The sequence below is a fragment of the Idiotropiscis lumnitzeri genome, chromosome 14, assembly GCF_059441095.1.
Source record: "Idiotropiscis lumnitzeri isolate Australia: NSW breed Sydney's pygmy pipehorse chromosome 14, RoL_Ilum_1.0, whole genome shotgun sequence".
In the NCBI taxonomy this organism is placed as follows: Eukaryota; Metazoa; Chordata; class Actinopteri; order Syngnathiformes; family Syngnathidae; genus Idiotropiscis; species Idiotropiscis lumnitzeri.
In genome coordinates, this window is record NC_142404.1 from 3,036,625 (window position 1) to 3,047,138 (window position 10,514).

The following is a 10,514-nucleotide window of genomic DNA, read 5'->3' on the forward strand; positions in this document are numbered from 1 at the left end:
CTGCAACACTGAAGAAATTGTGTAAAGAAAATGGGATCTCTTTTGTGTAGTAAGTTTTATAATGTCAGGAGGACATCGAGGAAGAATCTACTTAAGACCGCATGGTGAGTACCCAACACTATCTCCTGGTACTCATGTGAGAGTATATATATCTATATATATATATATGTATATATATATATATATATATATATATATATGAATGCCCGATTTTGGCTCATTTTTGCACATTGACAGGGTCATTCTTTTGCACCCTGATCCTAGAGTGTTCATCCGATTGACTTAAAATTTCAGCTGTACCATCTTAAGACCTGTGACAAACCCCCCTGCACAGGCTCAGGCTCCAAAAAAATCCAAAACCTCACATGTATACAAAGTGTCGTGGCCCACCTAGCGCTTTTTTTTTTACATTTTAACGTATTGCACGAAGTCACTTGAACTAATCCAACTGAAAATTTTGCAGTACAGCCTCAAGTTGATCTTACACTCTGCAGAATTTTGTGACTTTTCAGCAAAGAATGTGGCCATTAGAATGCTGCAAATTGTGATCATTCACTGTGGAAAGAAAAGCTGGTGTAACATTACTCAAATGATCCTATCTTCTCGAAATTTTTCATATTTGCCGATAGTCTAGCCTGCAAACATCTAGGAACTTATTTTTCATCATAGTGGTAGCGCCACCTACTGGTTAAAGCAAATACAAGTTATTTTCTTTGATGTTTTCTTTGAGCAGGTTAACAAGACCTCATATTTGATCAGATGATAGTTTGGAGTTCAATATGTCAAAATACGGAATTTGTCATTTTTCATGAAAAGCAGTGGGAGTGGCTGCACAGTTCGGCAATAAAACAACGCTGATTTCAAAGTTGTAAACATTGACAAAAACTCTCACAAAATTTTGCAAACACAACAGGCCTGGCAAAATCATCAATATTTTATTATTTTCTTGTGTCAGTTTTTAAAAATGGCTCGCTATAGCCCCCCAGAAATTTTTCAAAAACTGTGGTTAACCACTGTTGACTCTTTTCAGATTTGGTTTGGAAATTGTTTCCCTTAACTCATTCACTGCCAGCACCGGTAAAATGAATGTATTTTTTGGCAATGCCGGTGAATAAGTTGATGAATAAAATTGTTAGTTGTTTGTTTAGTTGTCTTTGAGATATTAAAATTAGCTTGATTTTAAAAAAACATTTAATTTTAATAAGTATGCAAAAAAAACATTGAAAGCAGGAATGGTACAATTTATATCCAGTACTTTGGATACTATAGATCGGAAGCATACCGTAGATATCATATAAATCATCAATCAATAGCATAGCTACAGTAGATACCACAGACTTCATTTGGTCACCCATTTGCATACCAATCATTAGGATCACGGGTGTCCTCAACCCTATCCCATCTAATGTTGGGCGAGAGACAAGGTATACTCTGGAATGGTCTCTAGCATATCTCAGGGCACATATAGGCAAACAACCAATCACACTCACATTCACAACTTTGGACAATTTAAAACTCTTCAATGAGCCTAAAATGTTAAAATGTATGTTTGTGGAATATGGTAGGAAGCCTCCCTTTTCTTGGCAGTGCAAATCAGCTTCATTTTAATCGCAGCTGCATACGCCTTAAGGTAATATTGACTCATGGTTTTGTACTTAAGACGCTTTGCTGTGTGTGAGTGAGTGAATCAGTCTAAACAAGTCAAGAAGGTATTGTTCGTCGCATCAGTGGTTTTTTTCAGGAAATTTGACTTCAACAAGAAGTTTTCCTCCAAAGGTGTTTGCACATGACCAGCCATGGCTTCACTGGGACAGATTATCTTCTACATGTGAGCATACGGTGTTGTTTTCAACACAACTAGAGCGAAGTCGCAACCCAATCAATAATGGAGCAAATTGGAATTACTTTGTAATAATGAGCAGCTGCTGGGGACCTTGTATTATAACTCTGACTAAATCAAAATATAATGTCTTATCTTTGTCTTTTAAGAAAGCACACTGAATACGTGTGTGTGTGTGTGTGTGTGGGTGTGCGTGTGAGGGCGTGTGTGCGCGCGTGCATTTGTGTGTGTGTTTGTGCGTGTAGCATGATCACGCTCATTGTTGTCTTCTCAGCGCTCATCATCCTCATCTTGTCATTGACACTCTCAGGTAAGCCTTTTCAAATGAATCAGCCAAACATGTTTTGCCATTTGTATGTTGATATGTACACTAACATTAGGAAATTCACCACGTAGTTCCACAATGTCCTCTTATAATTTCTTTAGTCTGGCTTATATAAAATCGAAAAGACTCGACAATCCATACTTTTAAACTCTTTCACAAGTCACTGTTGTGTTGAAAGCAATTGTTATAAAAGTATCTTATAGAACACACCAGACAAAATCATCAACGTATCAGTGTCAAGTGTGATTCTGCAGCACTTTTGCAATATCTTTATGTAAATTAGTCATGAGCTAAACGGCGCCAATATCAGCTGACTTTATCCAACGTACAACATACCAATACAGAATTGGTGTGATTTTTCTGAGGTTTAACACCGAGAGTAAAGTTTCACATCTGCGACACACTTTTTGCACTCTTGTGCTGAAAATAATTTTCGCTGGCTGGCTATTTTGTGCGTCACACCAGATGCTTATCTGCGTACATTCACTGCATTCTGTGTAAAAGGTAAATCCACCTGTTACAGCTCTGATGTGTCAAGTTTGCTGCAGCACTGTGTGAAAGTTTCTGTTGTCTTTGAAGGCAGCTTGTCTCTGGTTGAGAGCCTCAACAGACTTCCTGTGGCCAACCTCGGCAAAGACCACATGCTCAGCTGCTTCTTGTCCCCAGATAGCGAACAAAATACACTCAAAGAGGTGTCCGTCACGTGGAGGAAGGAGTCACTGACTGGAATCGTTTATCAATATGAGGATGGCGCCGAGAGCAACAGCGAGCAGGACTCACAATACAGCGGCAGGGTAGCAATCTTCAGCGACCTTGTGGTCAAAGGAAACGCCTCACTTCTGTTGAGGAAGGTGCGACGCAGCGATGCAGGCGAGTACACGTGCTCGCTCAGCCACTCGGGAGGCAGCGGGAATGTCAACATCATGCTTAGGACGGCAGGTGAGAAAACTTGACATTCCAGTTGTACTGTTAACATCCATAATCAAACAGCAGGAACATGCAAATAGAAAGCAACAGCTTTTAAGACGTAGAAAAAGTCAACAATATTCTATAACATGCCATCTAAAAAAAATGAAGAACACATGCTCAAATAGTATATGCACCCTGAAAATAGCCTTCAAAAAAGCAGATTTTTCTTTTTACTCATGAAACACTTCCCAATGTAACTTCCCTGACAAGTCTGCTATAAAAACAGGTTGAATCTGAATCACAGTCTTGAAGACACTGGGACTTTATTTTTGGTCATCTTCCACATTAGCCAGGTTCACATGGAGACATTTTTGTCATTCTGATTGAAATCATTCAGAATGAAAATCATATTACATATGACGGGATCATTTCCGATCCGCTATTTACATGCTCCACCTGTTAATCAGATCTACGGAGCACAGCCCTGTGACAGGAGGGGATCGATGTAAACATGATGTGATTTTTCAATATGGACGTCGTTAATCTATTGAGTATAGTATTCGCGAACACTTTTATTAAAGCAGAATCTTGGTTAAAAACAGGTTCCCGATACTTTAAAACAAGTTCTTGCGTCGCCAACGAGCTCTGTTAAGACGCTGCCTTTTGCAGTACCTATACGACATCGTCACTACGAACTTACGTCATGAGAGAGCATGTGTAGACTGGACGCAGGGTGTCTTTTCCGGTTGAACTGTTTATATGACGCATGCTCGAATTGCCAAATGGTATATACCACCCTTATGAATCCCAAACAAAGTACATTCAGATTCTGGCTTTGTATTCCAATTAAGGTGTTGAACCTCGCCTCGTCCGAGCCAGTCGTCAAGATGTCTTGCCTCCTCTCTCGCCCACTGAAGCTTGTTAGCATTCAATGTCAGGCCTGCCCTTGAGATCTGGCCAATGATAGGCAGCACTGCAGTCCTCACGCCCCTACAGGACATGGTCCATCAGCCTCTAGAAAGTGGCGAGTGCTCCACATACACTGAAGGGGTTCACAGTGAATTGAAAGAGGTGTTTGAAATGCCATGCAGGAGAGACTGGCTGAAGAGGTCCAGAGTTGTAATGAACCTGGTCCAGCTGATCTTCTCTGATGGTTCCAACGTACTCAGCAATGCATCTTTTCCACTTCCCCAGTAGCTTTTCCACCAGATGTTGGGTAACCCGTTAATGTCAGGTTTGCCGGTCGGCCAGGAGGGGGTGGAGCCGTGATCGCCGTACGGCGAGGAGGGGGTGGAGCCGTGATCGCCGTACGGCGAGGAGGAGGTAGGACCCAAAATGCGAGGAAGCAGGGACATGGGTAGCGAAAGGGGAATTTATTAAGGGAATCAAAACAAGGAAAAACAACGTGGCCGTGAGCAAGATAACAAAGGGGGACCCAACGAAACTAGCAGGATCGGAGGGCGAGGAACAAAAGACAGGGACAAATACTGTGGAACGTAACGGGAACGAGAACGAGAGCATGACCAAGGGATGAGAACAAAAACGCGGTCGTGAAAGTCCGTGAGAAGCGGCATGGCGAGGGTGGTAATGTCCGTGAGTGGGGCAATCACGTATCGCGGGCGTAGCAGGAGCAATGTTCCGACGCTGAGCTGTCGGCAAGGGGTGGATAAATAGTCCGGTAATTAGGGGGAGCAGATGGGAATCAGGTGTGTGACGGTAAACGGGGAACAGGTGCATGGCTGGTGGGGAATGAGTGCTGAGGGGAAACGCCCTACTCATCTGACAAAAATAAACAAAGAGCACATGGCAGGAAGGTGACGAAAACAATAACAAAAACACTGACATGACCGACACGGGTCATGACAGCTAGGGCTTCTGACGAATTGGCCCCTTGTCCTTCAAGCAGATGCTCAACAAGGACAGACTTTTCCTAGCTCAGCAAGCGGTCTCCGCAGACTGGTTGAGGTCGGCTGGGGTAGCCTACACCCCCATTGCTGTTCATCTCGGCCATCAACTGTAATGCCAATGGAACTTGCATTGGAGCCTCCTTCCATTCCCTCAACTGCTTGACATGCTAGATCTGCTTTGACTTATTTTTGTCTGGGTGGTGGATCACTCTACGTCACGGAGCCCATTTTTCTGTCGTCCTCTGGGCCTCCTGCCAGTGGGACATGCGTAGAACACCTCCCCAGGGAGGTGTCCAGCTGGCATCCTAATCAGATGCCCGAGCCACCTCATCTGCCTCCTCTCAATGTGGAGGAGCAGCGGCTCGACACTGAGTCCCTCCCGGATGGCCGAGCTTCCCACCCTATCGCTAAGGGAGAGCCCAGACACCCTGTGGAGGATACTCATTTCGGCCGCCTGTATCTTGTTCTTTCCGTCACGACCCACAGCTCGTCACCATAGGTGAGGGTAGGAACGTAGAATGACCGGTAAATCGAGAGCTTCGCCTTTTGGCTCAGCTCCCTCTTCACCACAACAGACCGATACAGTATCCGCATCACAGCGGACACTGCAGAGATCCGACTGTCAATCTCTCGCTCCATTCACCCCTCACTCGTGAACAAGACCCCAAGATACTTAAATTCCTCCACTTGGGCCAGTGGAGTAGTTTATTTACCAAGTAACACAAAAGGGGCTGCTTTCAAATTCCGTTAGATTCCACCGTGGCTTTTCCAGTGAGTTGAAATAGAGCGCGGACGAGATGGGGCATGTCTGCGCATGTCTGCAAGAACCCGCAATGGGCCGTGGGACCACAACTTGTTCTATCTAATTTAATTTAAATGAGTTTCATTAACTTAACTTCCCCAACCCTAATTTTCTACTTAAGATTGGTGTTTACAACAGGTTAATCATTTCTGAGTTAGATTCACTAATATTTTTTTATTCATTTGAATGTTAGCATTAACAGTCTAGTAAATCAAATTAATCAAAAGGCCATTAAGAGTGTTGTCCATTTCTGGTCGACAGTAACTTCAAAGTGCTCCAAGTCTCTCTGCTTGTGAGCACATTTTAGGTGAGCAGCCCCCTTTGGATCATGATCACCCCACAATTTTTTTTTTCAATAGAATCTGGTTCGGGTTTTTTTTTTCTTAACATTTAAAGACATTGCACATATTTGGAGGGATGATGTACTCATGATTTTTGTTTTTACTTCCTCCTGTTAGCTTTCTCAGAACCCACATTTATTTTGTCAAACGGTACCCTGACAGCTGAGGCAAGCAGATGGTTTCCCAGGCCCAACGTAACATGGCTGGACGCCGATGACAACGTTCTTGAAGGGAGCACAGACTTCCAGCAGAGCTCTGTGGGAATATTTTGAGTGGTCAGCACACTGCAGTCAGTCAACATCAGTGACACATACACCTGCAGGATTAAGAATGACTTGGTGGTTGCAAACTCTGATGCCACTGTGTCAACAGGTCAGTTGCCCGGTGAATAGAACACATTGCATTTTGGAACATTGATTTCCAAACCTTAGGAACATGTTATGAATATTTTCCTTCTATGTCATATTTTGCAGGCTCTGTTGTTACCGGGGAAACATTCTTTATCTACAATGCCGCATCAGCCTTGCCCGCATCATATTTCAGACTCATAATGTCTGTCTTTTGCATTTATCTACTGTAATGCAATACAAGTACTCCACAATTCAATATAAATTATGTCCTAATGTGTCACATAAATAATGTAAATATTTGTATTGTTGGTATATTATACTGTTTTAAACTGTATTTCTTTGATTATATATAACACGAAATATATTATATAACACGAAAGCCTTGTGTATCTGCCAATAATTTGTTTAGGTGACAGTGTAGAAATAAGTCTTATATGAAGTTTTCATGCCTTTATTTTTTTTTTCATTTTTTATTTTATTATTCAAGGGCAGTTTGGGAAATTTCTAATATTTTCCAGACATTCCCAATGGCCACCCCACCCCTAGTTAGAACCCTGTTTTAGTACATGGGCACCAGTGAAGAGGCGCAAATTAATTTTCATGCCAGGGTAAGTAGTTTACCGTATTTGTTAATTTAGCAGACCACATTGCGCCTATTTGGGTGTTCCGAGATGCCGCTCCCCCGACACAACTTACAACTTGGCGAGAGAGTGTAGACTGCTCGCAGCATAAAAAGGTCCAGTTTAGCGTGTTTGTGATTTTGGCATTCTCGCATTGTATTGCTCACCCACAAAGCAAAGCAACTAGCAGGTTTGTGAACAAAAGTAGACAAAATTTTAGACTTCTCAAAAACAGATTTATTTTGTAGCGCTGGCAACCACCAACAATCTTGTAATTCGCTCGCATCTACATTAGAGGGTGCCATTTTTTCGCAAATCCCGCGGGATGGGAGTCTACTTTACCTTTCATCGTGAAATTGGGACTGTACAGGATACAAAATTCCCGGGATCAGACGGTAGCGTGAAAGTTCTTGAAGAAGAGGGGGTGACAAACCATTTGTTCTTCTTTTTAATGGAGCTGACTTCCAAAATGGCAGTGGTACAGGAGTGGGAGCCATTCTGAATGGAAACAGGTTGGGATGGGAGTACTTTTCACTGAAACGGCACGGTACAGGATTTTACTTTTATTTTCTGTGGGAACGGGAGGAGAAGGTAGTGAACAGGGGAGAAAGGTTGGCTGCGTTCCCTTCTTCAACAGCGCAAATGCCCGTTTCTCCCTGTGCGAGTATTGGAAAGTACGCTAAAAAAAAAAAAACAAGTCCATGCGCTCAGTTGCACTGGACTTTGCAATAGACATGTACTCTGCACAAAAATACAGCCCCAAGTCTAAATTGTGGTGCAGGTGGTACAACACTATTTTGATGAATATGATCAAAGTGCAGCGAGACTTTTTTAAGCCGCTTGATTGATTGGACACAATTAGAGTCAGTTGTGTTGACGCCCAAATGGCATAGACAGCCTCCGTCTACCTGCGCCAAGCAAAGTCCATCTTCGAAATTGCCCAAACTCTGACGGGCCCGGCCCTTTGCCGCGCCGTGCACCAGACTTGCGCTCGGAATAAAAGGGCCTTGAGTCTGAAATAATCGGTTTAACATAAAAGTTTGCTGACGACACGACAGTGGTCGGTCTGATCTCGGAAGGTGACGAGACAGCCTACAGAGAGGAGGTAAAGAGACTGACAACTTGGTGCAAGGACAACAGACTGCACCTTAACTCTGCTAAAACAAAGGAGATTGTCGTCGACTTCAGGAGGAACAAGACGCTGCCGCCCCCCCTCTGCATCGAAGGCGTGTGTGTGGAGAGGGTCCACACGTTCAAGTTCCTGGGAGTACAGATCTCCGATGACCTTTCTTGGAGTCACAACACCACAGCAGTGGTAAAGAAGGTCCGCCAACGTCTGCACTTCCTGAGAGTCCTCAGGAAATTCAACCTGGACAGGAAGCTGCTGCTGGCCTTCTACCACTCGTCCATCGAGAGCCTGCTGACGTACTGTGTCTCCACCTGGTACAGCGGCTGCACTGAGGCGGACAGAGTGAGGCTCCAGAGGACAGTCAAAACAGCGCAAAGGATTATTGGCTGCCCTCTCCCCCCACTGTCGGACATCTACACCGCCCGGTGCCTCAGAAGGGCTCTCAACATCGTCAATGACAATACCCACCCAAACTCACACCTGTTCGACCTGTTGCCCTCTGGCAGGCGCTACAGATGCATCAAATCAAGGACCAATAGACTGAGAAACAGTTTCTTTCCGAGAGCCATCTCCATACTGAACTCTCACACACACACGAGACCACCCTAACCTCGCAAAACAGCATTGTGATGTGTTTCTATATGCCCTATTCAGTACTGAATTCCATTGCACTGCCTTCTTTATTTATCTAATTTATATATTTGTCTGTATTATTGTTGTATTGCACTGGAGAGGGGAGCCCTCTAATCTCGTTGCACACTTGAGTACAATGACAATAAAGGGATTTCTATTTCTATTTCTATTTTCTATTTCTAAAACAGGGGGTCAATTTAGCTCTGCTTGTAGACAAAAAAATACAAATTTGCTGCTATAAACAATGTGAATTTAAGAAATAAAAACTGTTCATTCTATTTTAAAAATGAAAAACGTGTTTATTTATTATATTGTCATATTTTTATTATTTAGTGGAATCCTTGATTCACTTTCCAAGGCATGAATCTGCAAAAAATACAGGTAAATAAATAATTGCTACACCAAGTTAGAAAGCTCCTTACATTAAGTAATCAATTCGCAAAACTGCCCAGCAAAGATGGAAAAGAAATATTTCTATCATATTTCATATCATATTTATTTCCTAAAGATTATTCATTTAGAATTTCATGCAGATAATTTGCATATCCATGACGTCAATGAACCTTATCGATCCTTCCCTTGCCTCAACAAATCAATGAAATCTTAATTACCTTAATTATAATCTTGATTATAATCAAGTGAAACACGTTCCATGTATGTTTAATTTTATGCACAATTTTACAAAAGTAGAGTGGAGAAAAAGAAACAAATCAAGTTGTAAAAGGTCAGTGCTTTCGTGTAATACGTGACAATTAATTAACACCACAATACATTGAGTACAATCGGTGTAAATGTAGTATAGTATGATGAAAGGTTACTTAGTTCAGTCCTGCCAGCAGAAGGGGCGAGTATGGGCATGTTTAGTGTAAATATGAGGGTCCCTAAAAATGTTCGGACCGCCCCTGCTGGACCCTGGCGCCCTTCCATTGGCCCACCGATGAAGTGGTGTCGTATGTCCCATTGGAGCCATGAAAGCTCCAAGGAGTGCATTCCGGTGGGATTTTAACTCATGAAAAAATGTGCTTTTATTTTGATGGTAAAAATTCATGCGAGTGTCTGTGAATCTCAAGACTCTACTTCAGCACTGACGGCGTTTGAAACAAATTCTCTAAGTTTGGTTTGTTTGTTTTGGGCACCAACAATGTCCGAAGAAAAAGATTCCGAACAGCTGACGACAACTGCTGTAATGGCACAAGACGGACTTCCAGCGAACCCCAAGGCGGTTTGCAGCGTGTGCAAACGCTTGTACCGGGAGCCTAAAATCCTGCCTTGCCTGCACACCTTCTGCCTGGACTGTATCATCCAGTTGGAGCCTTTCTCGGTGGCCGCTGCTCGCCGCCAAGAGAGAACGGACAGAGGAGTTACGAAAGAGAAAGCGACACGGGTTAACGTCACGCTCCTTTGCCCCGACTGTGACTCCGAAGTGGACCTTCCGCCTTCGGGGCCTGCCGGGTTGAGCACCGACCACTTGGCGTTGGACGAGGTCTTTTTAGAGACTCTGGTGAGGAACGGCCCGCTTGGATGTGACCTGTGCGGCGAAGGACGGGCCGAGAGCCGCTGTGAGGTCTGCTGTGTCAACTTGTGCGAGTTCTGTTTTCAAGCGCACAGGTACTTAAGTCTTCTTTCAGGACTATTTACTTCCGCTCTGCTTTCTTCTA

The 10,514-nt window shown here is 43.4% G+C and overlaps 2 protein-coding genes across 2 annotated transcripts in view; both read left to right on the forward strand.

Annotated features, from left to right (window-relative positions):
- The first annotated feature begins 1,709 nt into the window (after positions 1-1,709).
- Positions 1,710-6,817, forward strand: vtcn1 (V-set domain containing T cell activation inhibitor 1). The gene is given in 5 exon segments (XM_088315267.1): positions 1,710-1,828; positions 2,086-2,150; positions 2,745-3,104; positions 6,242-6,496; positions 6,598-6,817. Coding segments are annotated over 5 exon segments (819 nt in total). The 5' UTR covers positions 1,710-1,796; the 3' UTR covers positions 6,705-6,817.
- Positions 6,818-9,789: 2,972 nt separating this feature from the next.
- trim45 (tripartite motif containing 45) overlaps positions 9,790-10,514 on the forward strand; it is a 30,378-nt gene continuing 29,653 nt past the window's right edge. Inside the window, exon 1 of the mRNA XM_088315768.1 lies at positions 9,790-10,464. Coding sequence (XP_088171894.1) covers positions 9,866-10,464 — 599 coding nt within the window. The 5' untranslated portion in view covers positions 9,790-9,865. The remainder of the gene's footprint in view (positions 10,465-10,514) is intronic.